The sequence below is a fragment of the Ylistrum balloti genome, unplaced genomic scaffold, assembly GCF_031769215.1.
Source record: "Ylistrum balloti isolate Yb309-2 unplaced genomic scaffold, AGI_CSIRO_Ybal_v1 Utg371686, whole genome shotgun sequence".
Taxonomy (NCBI): Eukaryota; Metazoa; Mollusca; class Bivalvia; order Pectinida; family Pectinidae; genus Ylistrum; species Ylistrum balloti.
In genome coordinates this window covers 1-26,736 of record NW_026782852.1, presented here as the reverse complement: position 1 = coordinate 26,736, position 26,736 = coordinate 1, and the positions used below count along the sequence as shown (strand labels likewise).

Genomic DNA, 26,736 nt, shown 5'->3' with positions numbered 1-26,736 from the left:
GATTGTTACATGTCAGAGTTGATGATGCTGTATTCCCTGTAGTAGGCGAGTACTTCACGAGGACAGAGTTACAGCCGTCACATTGTTCTGGTAGTGTAACTGTTAGTTGAACGCTTGTGGAGGTTTGTAGAATCACAACTGTAGTCTCTGGAGGAATAGGCACTGTGTGTATGAAGAAAACGGCATATTTTCATACATTCACATTTACAACAATATTTTGATGGTAAACATATTAAGTTATCCTGATATAGTTTAAAAGTAATTTGTAATATCAATTTTTAATTTAATACCGACATTGTTTTCGGATCCTCACATTCGAAATACTCCATGTGATAAATATCACTCTGTGTCGTACAAATCCTCCTTGTTGCATTAACGATAAGTTGAAGAATTTCTACTTATCGTTCGTTAACCATGACTTGTTGTTAAGTCTTTATTCAAGTTATCCTCTGATGTCTATTCAGTTTCAAAGGATCGTAACATAACTCAAGTTAAGAAGTCGATGTAATTATTACACAGACGAGGTCCGGTATATACAATATGTAAAATACTCAGGTGTGCAAGCTGTTGTGGTAAATACATATACATTGTATATCTACTTCACAGGTTAAATACTCACGTGTACAGCTTGTCGTGGTAAATATGATTATATGTATAAAACATACAAATTACTCACGTGTACATTCTGTCGCGTTGGTCCCTGTCGTGCTGTTCCCACCAGGTCCCTCAGTGTACACCGAGAAGTTGTAACAGGTACCCGCCGATAGTTCTGGAATGACACATGACTCAGGATTGTTACATGTCAGAGTTGATGATGCTGTATTCCCTGTAGTAGGCGAGTACTTCACGAGGACAGAGTTACAGCCGTCACATTGTTGTGGTAGTGTAACATTAAGTGTTACACTTGTGGAGGTTTGTAGAATCACAACTGTAGTCTCTGGAGGAATAGGCACTGTGTGTATGAAGAAAACGGCATATTTTCATACAGTCACATTTACAAAAATTATTTTACGGTAAACATATAAAGTTATTCTGATATGGTTTAAAGGTTTTTTGTAATATCTATTTTCAATTTAACATCGACATTGCTTTCGGAATCTGTCACATTCGAAGTATTCCGTGTGATAAATATCACTCTCTCTCTCTCTCTCTCTCTCTCTCTCTCTCTTACAAATCGTACTGGTTTCATTAACGATAATTTGAAGTATTTCTACTCATCGTTCTTTTATCGTTATCGTAATAAAACTCAAGGTAAGGTGTCGATGTGAGTATAACACAGACCAGGTCCGGTGATCATGATTTCCCCTGAGGTCTACTCAGTGTCGAAGGATCGTAATGTAACTCAAGGTAAGAAGTCGATGTGAGTATAACACAGACCAGGTCCGGTGACCATGATTTCCCCTGAGGTCTGAGGTCTACTTTAAGCATGGATAGTATATCGTTCGTTAACTACATAAACTATAAACAAGATGGTAAATACCTGTACAGTTTGTCTCTCTCTCTCTCATCTCTCTCTCAATGTATACATCATATAAAACTGTTAAATAAACATCATAAGTACAGCCTGTACAGTTTGTCATGGTAACTACATAAACATCTATACAAAATGTCAAATACCTGTACAGTTTGTCATGGTAACTACATAAACATGTACAAGTTTGTCATGGTAACTACATAAACATGTATACAAATGTCAAATACCTGTAAGTAACTATAAACATATAACAAGATGTCAAATACCTGTACAGTTTGTCATGGTAACTACATAAACATATATACAAGATGTCAAATACCTGTACAGTTTGTCATGGTAACTACATAAACATATATACAAGATGTCAAATACCTGTACAGTTTGTCATGTTAACTACATAAACATATATACAAGATGTCAAATACCTGTAGAGTTTGTCATGGTAACTACATAAACATATATACAAGATGTCAAATACCTGTACAGTTTGTCATGGTAACTACATAAACATATATACAAGATGTCAAATACCTGTACAGTTTGTCGTGGTAACTACATAAACATATATACAAGATGTCAAATACCTGTAGAGTTTGTCATGGTAACTACATAAACATATATACAAGATGTCAAATACCTGTAGAGTTTGTCATGGTAACTACATAAACATATATACAAGATGTCAAATACCTGTACAGTTTGTCATGTTAACTACATAAACATATATACAAGATGTCAAATACCTGTACAGTTTGTCATGGTAACTACATAAACATATATACAAGATGTCAAATACCTGTACAGTTTGTCATGGTAACTACATAAACATATATACAAGATGTCAAATACCTGTACAGTTTGTCATGGTAACTACATAAACATATATACAAGATGTCAAATACCTGTACAGTTTGTCATGGTAACTACATAAACATACAGTATAACAAGATGTCAAATACCTGTACAGTTTGTCATGGTAACTACATAAACATATATACAAGATGTCAAATACCTGTACAGTTTGTCATGGTAACTACATAAACATATATACAAGATGTCAAATACCTGTACAGTTTGTCATGGTAACTACATAAACATATATACAAGATGTCAAATACCTGTACAGTTTGTCATGTTAACTACATAAACATATATACAAGATGTCAAATACCTGTAGAGTTTGTCATGGTAACTACATAAACATATATACAAGATGTCAAATACCTGTAGAGTTTGTCATGGTAACTACATAAACATATATACAAGATGTCAAATACCTGTACAGTTTGTCATGGTAACTACATAAACATATATACAAGATGTCAAATACCTGTACAGTTTGTCATGGTAACTACATAAACATATATACAAGATGTCAAATACCTGTACAGTTTGTCGTGGTAACTACATAAACATATATACAAGATGTCAAATACCTGTACAGTTTGTCATGGTAACTACATAAACATATATACAAGATGTCAAATACCTGTACAGTTTGTCATGGTAACTACATAAACATCTATACAAGATGTCAAATACCTGTACAGTTTGTCATGGTAACTACATAAACATATAAACAAGATGTCAAATACCTGTACAGTTTGTCATGGTAACTACATAAACATCTATACAAGATGTCAAATACCTGTACAGTTTGTCATGGTAACTACATAAACATATATACAAGATGTCAAATACCTGTACAGTTTGTCATGGTAACTACATAAACATCTATACAAGATGTCAAATACCTGTACAGTTTGTCATGGTAACTACATAAACATCTATACAAGATGTCAAATACCTGTACAGTTTGTCATGGTAACTACATAAACATATATACAAGATGTCAAATACCTGTACAGTTTGTCATGGTAACTACATAAACATATATACAAGCTGTCTAATACCTGTACAGTTTGTCATGTTAACTACATAAACATATATACAAGATGTCAAATACCTGTACAGTTTGTCATGGTAACTACATAAACATCTATACAAGATGTCAAATACAAGATGTCAAATACCTGTACAGTTTGTCATGGTAACTACATAAACATATAAACAAGATGTCAAATACCTGTACAGTTTGTCATGGTAACTACATAAACATATAAACAAGATGTCAAATACCTGTACAGTTTGTCATGGTAACTACATAAACATATAAACAAGATGTCAAATACCTGTACAGTTTGTCATGGTAACTACATAAACATCTATACAAGATGTCAAATACCTGTACAGTTTGTCATGGTAACTACATAAACATATAGTCAAATACCTGTACAGTTTGTCATGGTAACTACATAAACATCTATACAAGATGTCAAATACGAGTACAGTTTGTCATGGTAACTACATAAACATATAAACAAGATGTCAAATACCTGTACAGTTTGTCATGGACAAGATGTCAAATACCTGTACAGTTTGTCATGGTAACTACATAAACATCTATACAAGATGTCAAATACCTGTACAGTTTGTCATGGTAACTACATAAACATCTATACAAGATGTCAAATACCTGTACAGTTTGTCATGGTAACTACATAAACATCTATACAAGATGTCAAATACCTGTACAGTTTGTCATGGTAACTACATAAACATCTATACAAGATGTCAAATACCTGTACAGTTTGTCATGGTAACTACATAAACATATAACTACAAGATGTCAAATACCTGTACAGTTTGTCATGGTAACTACATAAACATCTATACAAGATGTCAAATACCTGTACAGTTTGTCATGGTAACTACATAAACATATAAACAAGATGTCAAATACCTGTACAGTTTGTCATGGTAACTACATAAACATATAAACAAGATGTCAAATACCTGTACAGTTTGTCATGGTAACTACATAAACATCTATACAAGATGTCAAATACCTGTACAGTTTGTCATGGTAACTACATAAACATATATACAAGATGTCAAATACCTGTACAGTTTGTCATGGTAACTACATAAACATCTATACAAGATGTCAAATACCTGTACAGTTTGTCATGGTAACTACATAAACATATATACAAGATGTCAAATACCTGTACAGTTTGTCATGGTAACTACATAAACATCTATACAAGATGTCAAATACCTGTACAGTTTGTCATGGTAACTACATAAACATATATACAAGATGTCAAATACCTGTACAGTTTGTCATGGTAACTACATAAACATATAAACAAGATGTCAAATACCTGTACAGTTTGTCATGGTAACTACATAAACATCTATACAAGATGTCAAATACGAGTACAGTTTGTCATGGTAACTACATAAACATCTATACAAGATGTCAAATACCTGTACAGTTTGTCATGGTAACTACATAAACATATAAACAAGATGTCAAATACCTGTACAGTTTGTCATGGTAACTACATAAACATCTATACAAGATGTCAAATACCTGTACAGTTTGTCATGGTAACTACATAAACATCTATACAAGATGTCAAATACCTGTACAGTTTGTCATGGTAACTACATAAACATGGTAACTACATAAACATATAAACAAGATGTCAAATACCTGTACAGTTTGTCATGGTAACTACATAAACATATAAACAAGATGTCAAATACCTGTACAGTTTGTCATGGTAACTACATAAACATCTATCAAATACCTGTACAGTTTGTCATGTACCTGATGTCACAGTTTGTCATGGTAACTACATAAACATATAAACAAGATGTCAAATACCTGTACAGTTTGTCATGGTAACTACATAAACATCTATATGTCAAATACAAGATGTCAAATACCTGTACAGTTTGTCATGGTAACTACATAAACATATAAACAAGATGTCAAATACCTGTACAGTTTGTCATGGTAACTACATAAACATCTATACAAGATGTCAAATACCTGTACAGTTTGTCATGGTAACTACATAAACATCTATACAAGATGTCAAATACCTGTACAGTTTGTCATGGTAACTACATAAACATATAAACAAGATGTCAAATACCTGTACAGTTTGTCATGGTAACTACATAAACATATAAACAAGATGTCAAATACCTGTACAGTTTGTCATGGTAACTATAAACATCAAATACAAATACCTGTACAGTTTGTCATGGTAACTACATAAACATATATACAAGATGTCAAATACCTGTACAGTTTGTCATGGTAACTACATAAACATATATACAAGATGTCAAATACCTGTACAGTTTGTCATGGTAACTACATAAACATCTATACAAGATGTCAAATACCTGTACAGTTTGTCATGGTAACTACATAAACATATAAACAAGATGTCAAATACCTGTACAGTTTGTCATGGTAACTACATAAACATATAAACAAGATGTCAAATACCTGTACAGTTTGTCATGGTAACTACATAAACATCTATACAAGATGTCAAATACCTGTACAGTTTGTCATGGTAACTACATAAACATATATACAAGATGTCAAATACCTGTACAGTTTGTCATGGTAACTACATAAACATATATACAAGATGTCAAATACCTGTACAGTTTGTCATGGTAACTACATAAACATATATACAAGATGTCAAATACCTGTACAGTTTGTCATGGTAACTACATAAACATATAAACAAGATGTCAAATACCTGTACAGTTTGTCATGGTAACTACATAAACATATATACAAGATGTCAAATACCTGTACAGTTTGTCATGGTAACTACATAAACATATATACAAGATGTCAAATACCTGTACAGTTTGTCATGGTAACTACATAAACATATAAACAAGATGTCAAATACCTGTACAGTTTGTCATGGTAACTACATAAACATATAAACAAGATGTCAAATACCTGTACAGTTTGTCATGGTAACTACATAAACATCTACATACCTGTACAGTTTGTCATGGTAACTACATAAACATATATACAAGATGTCAAATACCTGTACAGTTTGTCATGGTAACTACATAAACATATATACAAGTTGTAATTTACCTGTACAGTTTGTCATTGTAACTACATAAACATATATACAAGATGTCAAATACCTGTACAGTTTGTCATGGTAACTACATAAACATATATACAAGATGTCAAATACCTGTACAGTTTGTCGTGGTAACTACATAAACATATATACAAGATGTCAAATACCTGTACAGTTTGTCATGGTAACTACATAAACATATAAACAAGATGTCAAATACCTGTACAGTTTGTCGTGGTAACTACATAAACATCTATAAACAAATGGTAACTACATAAACATATAAACAAGATACAGTTTGTCATGGTAACTACATAAACATCTATACAAGATACAGTTTGTCAAACTACATCTATACTGTACAGTTTGTCATGGTAACTACATAAACATCTATACAAGATGTCAAATACCTGTACAGTTTGTCATGGTAACTACATAAACATCTATACAAGATGTCAAATACCTGTACAGTTTGTCATGGTACATTTGTCATGGTAACTATAAACATATAACAAGATGTCAAATACCTGTACAGTTTGTCATGGTAACTACATAAACATCTATACAAGATGTCAAATACCTGTACAGTTTGTCATGGTAACTACATAAACATCTATACAAGATGTCAAATACCTGTACAGTTTGTCATGGTAACTACATAAACATATATGGTAACTACAAGATGTCAAATACCTGTACAGTTTGTCATGGTAACTACATAAACATCTATACAAGATGTCAAATACCTGTACAGTTTGTCATGGTAACTACATAAACATCTATACAAGATGTCAAATACCTGTACAGTTTGTCATGGTAACTACATAAACATAAACATACTATACAAGATGTCAAATACCTGTACAGTTTGTCATGGTAACTACATAAACATATAAACAAGATGTCAAATACCTGTACAGTTTGTCATGGTAAATACATAAACATATATAAAAGATGTCAAATACCTGATTTGTTTAACTATAAACATATGTACAGTTTGTCATGGTAACATACATAAACATATACAACATAGATGTCAAATACCTGTACAGTTTGTCATGGTAACTACATAAACATATAACAAGATGTCAAAACCTGTCAGTTTGTCATGGTAACTACATAAACATATACAAGATGTCAAATACCTGTACAGTTTGTCATGGTAACTACATAAACATCTATACAAGATGTCAAATACCTGTACAGTTTGTCATGGTAACTACATAAACATCTAAACAAGATGTCAAATACCTGTACAGTTTGTCATGGTAACTACATAAACATATAAACAAGATGTCAAATACCTGTACAGTTTGTCATGGTAGACTGATATATACAAGATGTCAAATACCTGTACAGTTTGTCATGGTAACTACATAAACATATAAACAAGATGTCAAATACCTGTACAGTTTGTCATGGTAACTACATGACTGACAAGAGGCTGACTGAATGACTGACTGAATGACCGACCGAGAGACTGACTGACTGAGCAAGAGATTGAGTGAATGACCGACCGAGAGACTTACTGACTGAGCGAGAGACTGGGTGAATAACCGACCGAGAGAATGACTGACTGAGCGAGAGACTGAGTGAATGACCGACCGAGAGACTTACTGACTGAGCGAGAGACTGGGTGAATAACCGACCGAGAGAATGACTGACTGAGCGAGAGACTGACTGAATGACTGACCGAGAGACTTACTGACTGACCAAGAGACTGATTGACTGACTGACCAAGCGACTGACAGATCAAGAGGCTGACAGAATGACTCACTTAGAGTCTGCGTGAATGACCGACCGAGAGAATGACTGAGCGAGAGACAGAGTGAATGACCGACCGAAAGACTGATTGAATGACCAAGAGACTGAGTTAATGACTGACTGAGAGATTGACTGATTGAGTAAGAGACTAATTGATTGACCGACCGAGAGACTTAGTGACCAAAAGACTGACTGACTGATCAAGAGACTGACTGATCAAGAGGCTGAGAGAATGACTCACTATGAGACTGCGTGAATGAGTGACCGAGAGACTGACTGACTGACCGAGAGACTGCGTGAATGAGTGACCGAGAGACTGACTGACTGATCAAGAGACTGAGTGATCAAGAGGCTGACAGCATGACTCATTATGAGACTGCGTGAATGACCGATCGAGAGACTGACCGACCAAGAGACTGCGTGAATGACTGACCGAGAGACTGACTGATTGAGCAAGAGACTAAGTGAATGACTGACCGAGAGACTTACTGACTGACCAAAACACTGACTGAATGACCGACCGAGAGACTGAATGACTGAGCGAGAGACTGAGTGATTGACCGACCGAGAGTCTGACTGACTGACCAAGAAACTGACTGAATGACCGACCGAGAGACTTACTGACTGAGCGAGAGATTGGGTGAATAACCGACCGAGAGACTTACTGACTGACCAAGAGACTGATTGACTGACTGACCAAGCGACTGACAGATCAAGAGGCTGACAGAATGACTCACTTAGAGTCTGCGTGAATGACCGACCGAGAGAATGACTGACACACTTAGATTCTGCGTGAATGACCGACCGAGAGAATGACTGAGCGAGAGTCAAAGTGAATGACCGACCGAAAGACTGACTGACTGAGGGATAGACTGAGTGAATGACCGACTGAGAGACTGACTGATTGAGTAAGAGACTAAGTGAATGACCGACCGAGAGAGTTACTGATTGAGCGAGAGACTGGGTGAATAACCGACCGAGAGAATGACTGAATGAGCGAGAGACTGAGTGAATGACCGACCGAGAGACTGACTGACTGAGCGAGAGACAGAGTGAATGACCGACCGAGAGACTGACTGACTGAGCGAGAGACAGAGTGAATTACCAACCGAAAGACTGACTGACTGAGCGAGAGACTAAGTGAATGACCAACCGAGAGATTGACTGACTGAGCGAGAGACAGAGTGAATGACCGACCGAGAGACTGACTGACTGAGCGAGAGACAGAGTGAATGACCGACCGAGAGACTGACTGACTGAGCGAGAGACTGAGTGAATGACCGACCAAGAGACTGACTGAGCGAGAGACTGAGTTAATGACCGATCGAGAGACTGACTGAGCGAGAGACAGAGTGAATGACTGACCGAGAGACTGACTGATGTTATAGGGTCGCTTTTTATTAATTATGTGCCGCCGTTATTGGTGCGTCGCGTCGTCGCTTTTTTTCCGCGTCGTCTGCTTAATCACTTGTGCGTGCATATATGATGTGTACGCATTAGATTCTGCGTGAATGACCGACCGAGAGAATGACTGAGCGAGAGACAAAGTGAATGACCGACCGAAAGACTGACTGACTGAGGGATAGACTGAGTGAATGACCGACTGAGAGACTGACTGATTGAGTAAGAGACTAAGTGAATGACCGACCGAGAGAGTTACTGATTGAGCGAGAGACTGGGTGAATAACCGACCGAGAGAATGACTGAATGAGCGAGAGACTGAGTGAATGACCGACCGAGAGACTGACTGACTGAGCGAGAGACAGAGTGAATGACTGACCGAGAGACTGACTGACTGAGCGAGAGACTAAGTGAATGACCAACCGAGAGATTGACTGACTGAGCGAGAGACAGAGTGAATGACCGACCGAGAGACTGACTGACTGAGCGAGAGACAGAGTGAATGACCGACCGAAAGACTGACTGACTGAGCGAGAGACTGAGTGAATGACCGACATAGAGACTGACTGAGCGAGAGACTGAGTGAATGACCGACCAAGAGACTGACTGACTGAGCGAGAGACTGAGTTAATGACCGATCGAGAGACTGACTGAGCGAGAGACAGAGTGAATGACTGACCGAGAGACTGACTGATGTTATAGGGTCGCTTTTTATTAATTATGTGCCGCCGTTATTGGTGCGTCGCGTCGTCGCTTTTTTTCCGCGTCGTCTGCTTAATCACTTGTGCGTGCATATATGATGTGTACGCATGTACAGCTTACCTATGTGACATTATATCTACATGTGTGTCCAGGTATTGTCTCGTTCTCGTTCGTTGGTCTTTGTTTGTCATTTGCGGGTTATTAGTGGACAGTTGACTTTTCACGAGTACGGACGTTTCTTTATTCAAGGCCGTATGCCATGCAAATCTCTAATATATTGTCCAGAACAATAGATAGGTACAAGACCATAGGGACCCTTGACCCATTGTCAGGGTAGGTAGTTAGTGTATCAATAAGATTCATATATGTGAAATTGGTTTAAATTGTACATTTAATATTGTATCTGTCTATTTGTATATTATGAGCAGAGTCACCATGATCACCATAAGATCAGACTGATTCATTTCAATGGTTTATGAGAGAGATATCTTTATACCCCGTACAATTCATGTTTTAACACTATAGGAAATATACGTGCTTACGTTTTTTATTCTTTGTATTGTGGGGTCTTTGTTTCAATCTGAATTCGAATAAATTCAAGTGAAACCGGACACAGGAGTTCGCCCCTAATTTAGAACTTTTTTACACTGACCGACAAGAGACTGATTGAATGACCGACCGAGACTTTGACTGACCAATGGTTTGATAAGCTCGCTAACTATTGATGACTAAGCGTATCCCACAGATAAGAATACAAGTTTTTAGGAAATGAAATAACTATGAATAACACAACTTTTGTGTTATAAACAAAGAGATATGATATATTGACAAAGTTTAAAGTGACAACTTACGAGCCGCTGTGGTAGAAGGTACCGTTGTGGAAGTTGTACTGGTAGTCGGTATTGTACTTGCAGATTCTACTGTCATAGGTTGACCTTCTGTAGTTGGATCGCTGTCTGATGTCATTTTGGCTGTGTTTGTATCATCGTCTAACATCACCATGCTAGCAGTGTCTGTATCATCGTCTGTAGTCATCATGTTGGCTGTGTTTGTATCATCGTCTAACATCACCATGCTAGCAGTGTCTGTATCATCGTCTGTAGTCATCATGCTGGCTGTGTTGATATCGTCGTTTGTAGTCATCATGCTAGCAGTGTCTGTATCATCGTCTGTAGTCATCATGCTGGCTGTGTTGATATCGTCGTCTGTAGTCATCATGCTGGCTGTGTTGATATCGTCGTCTGTAGTCATCATGCTGGCTGTGTTGATATCGTCGTCTGTAGTCATCATGCTAGCAGTGTCTGTATCATTGTCTGTAGTCATCATGCTGGCTGTGTTGATATCATCGTCTGACGTCACGCTGGCTGTGTTGATATCATCCTCTGACGTTACGCTGGCTGTGTTGATATCATCGTCTGACGTTACGCTGGCTGTGTTGATATCATCGTCTGACGTCATCACGCTGGGTGTAGTCAATTCAAGGTAGGCATGATCTTCAGAACTCGTCTCGTCAGCAGAGACATAACAAAATATCTGGTCCGGAAAGATAAATCAATGTTATTTTCTTTATGACGTACAGTATATCAACAAGCAATAGCCTTTATAAACATATTGATATCAAACATACAATGTACATACATGTGTGAAAACACTGTAATGGAAACATTCACTTTAGTAAATATGCTCAACACAAAATAAACGCAAAATCATATTATGCAATCAATAACCTATTTTTTTTTAAAATTTATATATTTTTTTTAAATCAATTTGGAGGGAAAAGTCTACTCTTTACGATACTGTAGAGGAAAGTCAGTGTGACGTCACTCATATGACAATAGCTTCTTACAAGCGAAAAAGAAAAAATGACACTACGGTACTTGGTGTGGAAAACTCTTGCACGATTATCATATGCATTGAACACATAAAGATAATTAATTCGGCTTATACAGAAGTGTAAACAACCAGAACATACATCATACTGTAGTGTAAACAACCAGAACATACATCATACTGTAGTGTAAACAACCAGAACATACATCATACAGAAGTGTAAACAACCAGAACATACATCATACTGTAGTGTAAACAACCAGAACATACATCATACAGAAGTGTAAACAACCAGAACATACATCATACTGTAGTGTAAACAACCAGAACATACATCATACTGTAGTGTAAACAACCAGAACATACATCATACTGTAGTGTAAACAACCAGAACATACATCATACAGAAGTGTAAACAACCAGAACATACATCATACTGTAAACAACCAGAACATACATCATACAGAAGTGTAAACAACCAGAACATACATAAACAACCAGAACATACATCATACAGAAGTGTAAACAACCAGAACATACATCATACAGAAGTGTAAACAACCAGAACATACATCATACAGAAGTGTAAACAACCAGAACATACATCATACAGAAGTGTAAACAACCAGAACATACATCATACTGTAGTGTAAACAACCAGAACATACATCATACAGAAGTGTAAACAACCAGAACATACATCATACTGTAGTGTAAACAACCAGAACATACATCATACAGAAGTGTAAACAACCAGAACATACATCATACAGAAGTGTAAACAACCAGAACATACATCATACTGTAGTGTAAACAACCAGAACATACATCATACAGAAGTGTTAACAACCAGAACATACATCATACTTTAGTGTAAACAACCAGAACATACATCATACTGTAGTGTAAACAACCAGAACATACATCATACAGAAGTGTAAACAACCAGAACATACCTCATACTGTAGTGTAAACAACCAGAACATACATCATACTGTAGTGTAAACAACCAGAACATACATCATACAGAAGTGTAAACAACCAGAACATATATCATACTGTAGTGTAAACAACCAGAACATACATCATACAGAAGTGTAAACAACCAGAACATACATCATACTGTAGTGTAAACAACCAGAACATACATCATACAGAAGTGTAAACAACCAGAACATACATCATACTGTAGTGTAAACAACCAGAACATACATCATACAGAAGTGTAAACAACCAGAACATACATCATACAGAAGTGTAAACAACCAGAACATACATCATACAGAAGTGTAAACAACCAGAACATACATCATACTGTAGTGTACACAACCAGAACATACATCATACTGTAGTGTAAACAACCAGAACATACATCATACAGAAGTGTAAACAACCAGAACATACATCATACAGAAGTGTAAACAACCAGAACATACATCATACTAAAGTGTAAACAACCAGAACATACATCATACTGTAGTGTAAACAACCAGAACATACATCATACTGTAGTGTAAACAACCAGAACATACATCATACTGTAGTGTAAACAACCAGAACATACATCATACTGCTTTTGTTTATATATTGTAATGCCTGTGTTTTATCCTATTTCTGATTTGCAGGATAAAAGCAACATAGGTGTGATTTTAAACACCTACTCAATAAAACCTCCCAAAAGCGCCTATCTAAGCATATTGATATTTTTAACACAAATTTAACCAATAAAACTTCGTTCGACTATCTAAGTATCTTTATCAGGGGAAACACGATAAATATCTACCAATCACTCAGCAATATCAACAGCGTTCTGTTATCTCGGTTTTTTTTGATGCCGTGACGACATTTTTGCTACCTTAGCACCGAAATATTCTGTACATTTAATTGTTATATGTGCACCCGCGTTTGTTAATTACATCATTTTACAAACCATTAAACATTGATGTGTCTTTTGTATTTGATGTGCAAGTTTTAGTGAATCACTCCTCCTAATTAATAGTATATACTCTACTGAGAGGAACATAAAACATCAGGTATAAGATTATGGCTCCATGAGAAATTCAGTAAACAAATCTGCCCTTCTTCACAGCATTAGGATATCCCACCCCAACCCGCCTTACGTAAGGGGTTATATAGTAATCACACTACTTTTGGAAGGGAAACTATAATACTCGTATGTGTCTTGTCTCAACAAAATTTCTTCTGTTTGTTATTAACTTCTTTACGAGTAATTACAGATCACTTTTTAACTACAAATAAAAATAAAATTCAATGTTAGTAAGATGGTTATATCAAAGCTAACTCTAATTAAAAAATAAAACGTCATATAACACAACCAGAAGGCGATTCAAGCGTGATATTTCAATGGTTACCTTGTTACCTTCATCACAATACCTAACTGCATAATCTACATGTATGCAAAATACTCTAAACACACAAAGTTCGTGTTATACACCTCTAACCTGTCACACGACTCTCGGTACTCTGTAAGAGTTGCTGTAATGAGAACCTAACCTGTCACACGACTCTTGGTACTCTGTAAGAGAGGCTGTAATGAGAACCTAACCTGTCACACGACTCTCGGTACTCTGTAAGAGAGACTGTGATGAAAACCTAACCTGTCACACGACTCTTGGTACTCTGTAAGAGAGACTGTGATGAAAACCTAACCTGTCACACGACTCTCGGTACTCTGTAAGAGAGACTGTAATGAGAACCTAACTTGTCACACGACTCTCGGTACTCTGTAAGAGAGAGATGAAAACCTAAGAAACCTAACCTGTCACACGACTCTCGGTACTCTGTAAGAGAGACTGTAATGAGAACCTAACTTGTCACACGACTCTCGGTACTCTTTAAGAGAGACTGTGATGATAACCTAACCTGTCACACGACTCTCGGTACTCTGTAAGAGAGGCTGTAATGAGAACCTAACCTGTCACACGACTCTCGGTACTCTGTAAGAGAGGCTGTAATGAGAACCTAACCTGTCACACGACTCTCGGTACTCTGTAAGAGAGGCTGTAATGAGAACCTAACCTGTCACACGACTCTCGGTACTCTGTAAGAGAGACTGTGATGAAAACCTAACCTGTCACACGACTCTTGGTACTCTGTAAGAGAGGCTGTAATGAGAACCTAACCTGTCACACGACTCTCGGTACTCTGTAAGAGAGACTGTGATGAAAACCTAACCTGTCACACGACTCTTGGTACTCTGTAAGAGAGACTGTGATGATAACCTAACCTGTCACACGACTCTCGGTACTCTGTAAGAGTTGCTGTAATGAGAACCTAACCTGTCACACGACTCTCGGTACTCTGTAAGAGAGGCTGTAATGAGAACCTAACCTGTCACACGACTCTAGGTACTCTGTAAGAGAGGCTGTAATGAGAACCTAACCTGTCACACGACTCTCGGTACTCTGTAAGAGAGGCTGTAATGATAACCTAACCTGTCACACGACTCTCGGTACTCTGTAAGAGAGGCTGTAATGAGAACCTAACCTGTCACACGACTCTCGGTACTCTGTAAGAGAGGCTGTAATGAGAACCTAACCTGTCACACGACTCTCGGTACTCTGTAAGAGAGGCTGTAATGAGAACCTAACTTGTCACACGACTCTCGGTACTCTGTAAGAGAGGCTGTAATGAGAACCTAACCTGTCACACGACTCTCGGTACTCTGTAAGAGAGGCTGTAATGATAACCTAACCTGTCACACGACTCTCGGTACTCTGTAAGAGAGGCTGTGATGATAACCTAACCTGTCACACGACTCTCGGTACTCTGTAAGAGAGGCTGTAATGAGAACCTAACCTGTCACATGACTCTCGGTACTCTGTAAGAGAGGCTGTAATGAGAACCTAACTTGTCACACGACTCTCGGTACTCTGTAAGAGAGGCTGTAATGAGAACCTAACCTGTCACACGACTCTCGGTACTCTTTAAGAGAGACTGTGATGATAACCTAACCTGTCACACGACTCTCGGTACTCTGTAAGAGAGGCTGTAATGATAACCTAACCTGTCACACGACTCTCGGTACTCTGTAAGAGTTGCTGTAATGAGAACCTAACTGTGATGATAACCTAACCTGTCACACGACTCTCGGTACCCTGTAAGAGAGGCTGTAATGAGAACCTAACCTGTCACATGACTCTCGGTACTCTGTAAGACAGGCTGTAATGAGAACCTAACCTGTCACACGACTCTCGGTACCCTGGAAGAGAGGCTGTAATGAGAACCTAACCTGTCACACGACTCTCGGTACTCTGTAAGAGAGGCTGTAATGAGAACCTAACATGTCACACGACTTTCGGTACTCTGTAAGAGAGGCTGTAATGAGAACCTAACCTGTCACACGACTCTCGGTACCCTGTAAGAGAGGCTGTAAGTGATTGATCAAAGGCTATACGGAGTACATTTATACACCAATAATTTCTCGAAAATATAGTTTTACAAACAAGATCGTAATCCTGATTGAAAGCATCGTATGTAAGAAACTATGATAAAGGTTTGATTATACAACAAAGGAACCAGCGATATAACACAGGGTATCAACTCTAGTTTTGACATTATAATGAAGGGACTCTATAATGATCAACTTTGTTTTAGATAGATCTCCGCTAACATGTCCTTCCGCCTCGGAACTCCATAATAAGTATATGTACTTTTTCACTAAACGTCAGTTGACATATCCTGACGCTTCGGACTTCCATAATCAGGAAAACAAAACTTCCTTGTTCTAGTCTACACATGTGACACTTTAAGTAATTTATTCTGGGAAAAATATTGTATCGGCCATTCATATGCCCATCCCAACAAGACTGTATATCATAACACATTGTTGTATATCAAACAGTATTGTTGTATTTAACAGCATTGTTGTGTGTCATACAGTATTGTTGTATATCATACAGTATTGTTGTATATCATAAAGCATTGTTGTATATCATACAGTATTGTTGTGTGTCATACAGTATTGTTGTATATCATACAGTATTGTTGTATATCATACAGTATTGTTGTATATATAACAGTATTGTTATATATCATACAGTATTGTTATATATAACAGCATTGTTGTGTGTCATACAGTATTGTTGTATATCATACAGTATTGTTATATATCATACAGTATTGTTATATATCATACAGTATTGTTATATATAACAGCATTGTTGTGTGTCATACAGTATTGTTGTATATCATACAGTATTGTTATATATAACAGTATTGTTGTATATCATACAGTATTGTTATATATAACAGCATTGTTGTGTGTCATACAGTATTGTTGTATATCATACAGTATTGTTGTATATCATACAGTATTGTTATATATCATACAGTATTGTTATATATAACAGTATTGTTGTATATAACAGTATTGTTGTATATCATACAGTATTGTTGTATATCATACAGTATTGTTATATATAACAGCATTGTTGTGTGTCATACAGTATTGTTATATATCATACAGTACGGTTGTATATCATACAGTACGGTTGTATATCAAACAGTATTGTTGTATATAATACAGTATTGTTGTATATCATACAGTATTGTTATATATCATACAGTATTGTTATATATAACAGTATTGTTGTATATAACAGTATTGTTGTATATCATACAGTATTGTTGTATATCATACAGTATTGTTGTATATAACAGTATTGTTTTGTGTCATACAGTATTGTTGTATATCATACAGTATTGTTGTATATAACAGCATTGTTGTGTGTCATACAGTATTGTTGTATATCATACAGTATTGTTGTATATCATACAGTATTGTTGTATATCATGCAGTATTGTTGTGTGGCATACAGTATTGTTGTATAGCATACAGTATTGTTATATATCATACAGTACGGTTGTATATCATACAGTATTGTTGTATATAACAGCATTGTTGTGTGTCATACAGTATTGTTGTATATCATACAGTATTGTTATATATCATACAGTACGGTTGTATATCATACAGTATTGTTGTATATAACAGCATGGTTGTGTGTCATACAGTATTGATGTATATCATACAGTATTGTTGTATATCATACAGTATTGTTATATATCATACAGTACGGTTGTATATCATACAGTATTGTTGTATATAACAGCATTGTTGTGTGTCATACAGTATTGTTGTATATCATACAGTGTTATTGTATATCATACAGTATTGGTATATATCATACAGTAATGTTGTATATCATACAGTATTGTTATATATCATACAGTATTGTTGTGTATCATACAGTAATGTTGTATATCATACAGTAATGTTGTATATCATGCAGTATTGTTGTATATCATACAGTATTGTTGTATATCATACAGCATTGTTGTATATCATGCAGTAGTGTTGTATATCATACAGTATTGTTGTATATCATACAGTATTGTTGTATATAACAGCATTGTTGTGTGTCATACAGTATTGTTATATATCATACAGTATTGTTGTATATCATACAGTAATGTTGTATATCATACAGTATTGTTATATATAACGGTATTGTTGTATATCATACAGTATTGTTGTATATCATACAGTATTGTTGTGTATCATACAGTATTGTTGTATATCATACAGTAATGTTGTATATCATACAGTATTGTTATATATCATACAGTATTGTTGTATATCATACAGTATTGTTGTATATCATACAGTAATGTTGTATATAAGAGTATTGTTGTGTATCATAAAGTATTGTTATATATCATACAGTATTGTTGTGTATCATACAGTATTGTTGTATATCATACAGTAATGTTGTATATAAGAGTATTGTTGTGTATCATAAAGTATTGTTATATATCATACAGTGTTATTGTATATCATACAGTATTGTTGTATATCATACAGTGTTATTGTATATCATACAGTATTGTTATATATAACGGTATTATTGTATATCATACAGTATTGTTGTATATCATACAGCATTGTTGTATATCATACAGCATTGTTGTATATCATACAGTATTGTTGTATATCATATAGTATTGTTGTATATCATACAGCATTGTTGTATATCATACAGCATTGTTGTATATCATACAGTATTGTTGTATATCATACAGTATTGTTGTATATCATACAGTGTTATTGTATATCATACAGTATTGTTATATATCAGACAGTATTGTTGTATATCATACAGTATTGTATATCATACAGTATTGTTGTATATCATACAGTATTGTTGTATATCATACAGTGTTATTGTATATCATACAGTATTGTTATATATCAGACAGTATTGTTGTATATCATACAGTATTGTTGTACGACTGATATCATTCCTGGTAATACTGATATGTCCGATTTCCAGTATATATTAGATAGGACTGTCTGATATCGTAGTTATATCGTATACCTTATATAAGTCACACGTTCAGCAATGCTAATCTTTTCCCAGCCACTTCAGGTTCACCATAGATTTACAGGATTTGATATATATGATCTGTCACAACGTTATCCCGTTGCAGAAAGTTTGTATTGTTGTTGAAAACATATCGCAGTACCGTTTAAGTGGTTAATAACCAAAGACATTGGTTAGAAATGTAACGAAAGCGCCACCTTCATCGACGTTCAATTATTCCATAACAGCGCGTGGTTTTTATTGGTCGATTGTCAAAATAGGTAAACCCATATCAAGATATGTCAAAGCAACTTCCATATTGGTCTACCCTGTGGTGTATCACCCTTGTTATCTAGGATGTCATGGGATTACCAATCACTTTTAAATCGTGAATCTGTCCAAATGTCTTCAACATTTTAAATCACGATTGAAGAAACCTTGAAAGGATGATAAAATCCAGGTTACGTCACATTCCTAAGTTTAAACTCATTTCTAAGCATATATTCCGTGGCGTGGACGAAGTCTTCCAAACTGATCAAGTATGTGGTTTATATTATGTTCATCGGTTCGGTGGTAAGATATTGCAACAGGCTTGTAACCCATGGGAACAAATCGTGCTCCTGCTGTTACATTACACTGATTTAACAAAGAGATAATCAAAACAGGTCACGAGAACCCAGCAAAGTCGTTTAGTTCAAATTTATAGCATATTGACAACCTCTTGTCTTTAAATACCAAATTTCTATTGACCATGTCCATCGTATATACTCTCCAGAAATAGAAACCAAGGACAAGACAGAATTTTCTGTACCTACCAATCACCTCTATCTCTTACTACGACGAAACAACTTTTCACCTAATTATATAGATTTGAGGATCTTGCTTCATCAGTCCTACCTCCTCGATCTATGGTGTTTACATGTCACAGTTTATTCTCAAGCTGACAGATAAACCCACAACATAGGGCATCAAGAGGTGCAGGTTAATACAAATTTTAGGAAAGGTTAAAGGTCATCATGTTAACCTCGTTTCGAAGACGCTTATCCATCCGGAACAGCTGTTCTAATACTTCTATTAAGTTTCTCAAGAACAGGGATTAAAATTCTGTAAACACGTCGGTCGTTTTGATGATGTGTTATGATTGGTACATATCTAACTTGTGTTATGATTGGTATATATCTAACTTGTGATGTGTTACGATTGGTACATATCTAACTTGTGATGTGTTATGATTGGTACATATCTAACTTGTGTGTGTATATATGATTGGTACATATCTAACTTGTGATGTGTTATGATTGGTACATATCTAACTTGTGTTATGATTGGTATATATCTAACTTGTGATGTGTTATATTTGGTACATATCTAACTTGTGATGTGTTATGATTGGTAGATATCTAACTTGTGATGTGTTATGATTGGTACATATCTAACTTGTGATATGTTATGATTGGTACATATCTAACTTGTGTTATGATTGGTACATATCTAACTTTTGTTATGATTGGTACATATCTAACTTGTGATGTGTTATGATTGGTATATATCTAACTTGTGTTATGATTATGATTGGTACATATCTAACTTATGATGTGTTATGATTGGTATATATCTAACTTGTGATGTGTTATGATTGGTACATATCTAACTTGTGTTATGATTGGTACATATCTAACTTGTGTTATGATTGGTACATATCTAACTTGTGTTATGATTGGTATATATCTAACTTGTGTTATGATTGGTACATATCTAACTTGTGTTATGATTGGTATATATCTAACTTGTGATGTGTTATGATTGGTACATATCTAACTTGTGTTATGATTGGTACATATCTAACTTGTGATGTGTTATGATTGGTACATATCTAACTTGTGATGTGTTATGATTGGTATATATCTAACTTGTGTTATGATTGGTACATATCTAACTTGTGTTATGATTGTATATATCTAACTTGTGATGTGATCGGTACATATCTAACTTGTGTTATGATCGGTACATATCTAACTTGTGTTATGATTGGTACATATCTAACTTGTGTGATGTGTTATGATTGGTACATATCTAACTTGTGATGTGTTATGATTAGTACATATCTAACTTGTGTTATGATTGGTACATATCTAACTTGTGTTATGATTGGTACATATCTAACTTGTGTTATGATTGGTACATATCTAACTTGTGTTATGATTGGTATGATTGGTACATATCTAACTTGTGATATGTTATGATTGGTACATATCTAACTTGTGTTATGATTGGTATATATCTAACTTGTGTTATGATTGGTACATATCTAACTTGTGATGTGTTATGATTGGTACATATCTAACTTGTGTTATGATTGGTATATATCTAACTTGTGATGTGTTATGATTGGTACATATCTAACTTGTGATGTGTTATGATTGGTACATATCTAACTTGTGATGTGTTATGATTGGTACATATCTAACTTGTGTTGTGTTATGATTGGTACATATCTAACTTGTGTTATGATTGGTATATATCTAACTTGTGTTATGATTGGTATATATCTAACTTGTGTTATGATTGGTACATATCTAACTTGTGTTATGATTGGTACATATCTAACTTGTGATGTGTTATGATTGGTATATATCTAACTTGTGTTATGATTGGTACATATCTAACTTGTGATGTGTTATGATTGGTATATATCTAACTTGTGATGTGTTATGATTGGTACATATCTAACTTATGATGTGTTATGATTGGTATATATCTAACTTGTGATGTGTTATGATTGGTACATATCTAACTTGTGATGTGTTATGATTGGTACATATCTAACTTGTGTTATGATTGGTATATATCTAACTTGTGTTATGATTGGTACATATCTAACTTGTGTTATGACTGGTACATATCTAACTTGTGATGTGTTATGATTGGTACATATCTAACTTGTGTTATGATTGGTACATATCTAACTTGTGTTATGATATATCTAACTTGTGTTATGTGTTATGGTATGATTGGTATATCTAACTTGTGTTATGATTGGTACATATCTAACTTGTGTTATGATTGGTACATATCTAACTTGTGTTATGTTTGGTACATATCTAACTTGTGTTATGATTGGTACATATCTAACTTGTGTTATGATTGGTACATATCTAACTTGTGTTATGATTGGAAAATATCTAACTTGAGTTATGATTGGTATATATCTAACTTGTGTGTATGATTGGTACATATCTAACTTGTGTTATGATTGGTACATATCTAACTTGTGTTATGATTGGTACATATCTAACTTGTGATGTGTTATGATTGGTACATATCTAACTTGTGATGTGTTATGATTGGTACATATCTAACTTGTGTTATGATTGGTACATATCTAACTTGTGTTATGATTGGTACATATCTAACTTGTGTTATGATTGGTACATATCTAACTGATGATGTGTTATGATTGGTATATATCTAACTTGTGATGTGTTATGATTGGTACATATCTAACTTGTGTTATGATTGGTACATATCTAACTTGTGTTATGATTGGTACATATCTAACTTGTGATGTGTTATGATTGGTACATATCTAACTTGTGATGTGTTATGATTGTTAAATATCTAACTTGTGTTATGATTGGTACATACATATCTAACTTGTGTTATGTTGGTACATATCTAACTTGTGATGTTACATATCTATGTTGGTACATATCTAACTTGTGATGTGTTATGATTGGTACATATCTAACTTGTGTTATGTGTACATATCTAACTTGTGTTATGATTGGTACATATTGGTACATATCTAACTTGTGTTATGATTGGTACATATCTAACTTGTGATGTTTATGATTGGTACATATCTAACTTGTGTTATGATTGGTTTTTATCTAACTTGTGATGTGTTATGATTGGTACATATCTAACTTGTGATGTGTTATGATTGGTACATATCTAACTTGTGTTATGATTGGTACATATCTAACTTGTGTTATGATTGGTACATATCTAACTTGTGTTATGATTGGTACATATCTAACTTGTGATGTGTTATGATTGGTACATATCTAACTTGTGTTATGATTGGTATATATCTAACTTGTGTTATGATTGGTACACATCTAACTTGTGTTATGGCTGGTACATATCTAACTTGTGATGTGTTATGATTGGTACATATCTAACTTGTGTTATGATTGGTACATATCTAACTTGTGATGTGTTACGATTGGTATATATCTAACTTGTGTTATGATTGGTACATATCTAACTTGTGTTTATGATTGGTACATATCTAACTTGTGTTATGATTGGTACATATCTAACTTGTGTTATGATTGGTACATATCTAACTTGTGTGTGTTATGATTGGTACATATCTAACTTGTGTGTTATGATTGTACATATGATTTGGTACATATCTAACTTGTGTTATGATTGGTACATATCTAACTTGTGTTATGATTGGTACATATCTAACTTGTGTTATGATTGGTACATAACTAACTTGTGTTATGATTGGTACATATCTAACTTGTGTTATGATTGGTATATATCTAACTTGTGTTGTGTTATGATTGGTACATATCTAACTTGTGTTATGTTGTTATGATTGTATACATCTAACTTGTGTTATCTAACTTGTGTTATGATTGGTACATATCTAACTTGTGTTATGATTGGTACATATCTAACTTGTGATGTGTTATGATTGGTACATATCTAACTTGTGTTATGATTGGTACATATCTAACTTGTGATGTGTTATGATTGGTACATATCTAACTTGTGTTATGATTGGTACATATCTAACTTGTGTTATGATTGGTACATATCTAACTTGTGTTATGATTGGTACATATCTAACTTTTGTTATGATTGGTACATATCTAACTTGTGATGTGTTATGATTGGTACATATCTAACTTGTGATGTGTTATGATTGGTACATATCTAACTTGTGTTATGATTGGTACATATCTAACTTGTGATGTGTTATGATTGGTACATATCTAACTTGTGTTATGATTGGTACATATCTAACTTGTGTTATGATTGGTACATATCTAACTTGTGATGTGTTATGATTGGTACATATCTAACTTGTGATGTGTTATGATTGGTACATATCTAACTTGTGTTATGATTGGTACATATGTGTTATGATTGTACATATGACTTGGTACATATCTAACTTGTGTGTATGATTGGTACATATCTAACTTGTGATGTGTTATATTTGGTACATATCTGACTTGTGATGTGTTATGATTGGTAGATATCTAACTTGTGATGTGTTATGATTGGTACATATCTAACTTGTGTGATGATTAGTACATATCTAACTTGTGGTGTGTTATGATTGGTACATATCTAACTTGTGATGTGTTATGATTGGTACATATCTAACTTGTGATGTGTTATGATTGGTACATATCTAACTTGTGTTATGATTGGTACATATCTAACTTGTGTTATGATTGGTACATATCTAACTTGTGTTATGATTGGTACATATCTAACTTGTGTGTATGTGTATATCTAACTTGTGTGATTGGTACATATCTAACTTGTGTTATGATTGGTATATATCTAACTTGTGATGTGTTATGATTGGTACATATCTAACTTGTGTTATGATTGGTACATATCTAACTTGTGTTATGATTGGTACATATCTAACTTGTGTTATGATTGGTACATATCTAACTTGTTGTGTTATGATTGGTACATATCTAACTTGTGTGTGTTATGATTGGTACATATCTAACTTGTGTGTATGATTGGTACATATCTAACTTGTGTTATGATTGGTACATATCTAACTTGTGTTTATGATTGGTACATATCTAACTTGTGTGTTGTACATATGATTGGTACATATCTAACTTGTGTGTGTTATGATTGGTATGATATCTAACTTGTGTTATGATTGGTACTATTGTGTTATGATCTATGACTTGTGTGTATGATTGGTACATATCTAACTTGTGTGTGTTATGTACATATCTAACTTGTGTTATGATTGGTACATATCTAACTTGTGTGATTGGTACATATCTATGTGTTATGATTGGTACATATCTAACTTGTGTTATGATTGGTACATATCTAACTTGTGTTATGTTGTACATATGTGTTATGATACATATCTGACTTGTGATGTGTTATGATTGGTACATATCTAACTTGTGATGTGTTATGATTGGTACATATCTAACTTGTGTTATGATTGGTACATATCTAACTTGTGTTGTGTTATGATTGGTACATATCTAACTTGTGTTATGATTGGTATATATCTAACTTGTGTTATGATTGGTACATATCTAACTTGTGATGTGTTATGATTGGTACATATCTAACTTGTGTTATGATCGGTACATATCTAACTTGTGTTATGATTGGTACATATCTAACTTGTGATGTGTTATGATTGGTACATATCTAACTTGTGATGTGTTATGATTGGTACATATCTAACTTGTGTTATGATTGGTACATATCTAACTTGTGTTATGATTGGTACATATCTAACTTGTGTTATGAATTTTACATATCTAACTTGTGTGATGTGTTATGATTGGTACATATCTAACTTGTGTTATGATTGGTACATATCTAACTTGTGTTATGATTGGTACATATCTAACTTGTGATGTGTTATGATTAGTACATATCTAACTTGTGTTATGATTGGTACATATCTAACTTGTGTTATGATTGGTACATATCTAACTTGTGTGTTATGATTGGTATATATCTAACTTGTGATGTGTTATGATTGGTACATATCTAACTTGTGTTATGATTGGTACATATCTAACTTGTGTTATGTGTACATATCTAACTTGTGTTGTGTTATGATTGGTACATATCTAACTTGTGTTATGATTGCTATATATCTAACTTGTGTTATGATTGGTACATATCTAACTTGTGTTATGATTGGTACATATCTAACTTGTGATGTGTTATGATTGGTACATATCTAACTTGTGATGTGTTATGATTGGTATATATCTAACTTGTGATGTGTTATGATTGGTACATATCTAACTTGTGTTATGATTGGTATATATCTAACTTGTGTTATGATTGGTACATATCTAACTTGTGATGTGTTATGATTGGTACATATCTAACTTGTGATGTGTTATGATTGGTACATATCTAACTTGTGATGTGTTAT

At 34.5% G+C, this 26,736-nt stretch overlaps 1 protein-coding gene across 1 annotated transcript; it reads right to left on the bottom strand.

The window, feature by feature from the left end:
• Positions 1-11,163: 11,163 nt before the first annotated feature.
• LOC132563350 (serine-aspartate repeat-containing protein C-like) lies at positions 11,164-11,787 on the bottom strand. Its single transcript, XM_060228111.1, has one exon. It carries the CDS (start codon positions 11,785-11,787, stop codon positions 11,164-11,166), a length of 624 nt encoding a protein of 207 aa, XP_060084094.1.
• Positions 11,788-26,736: the final 14,949 nt, after the last annotated feature.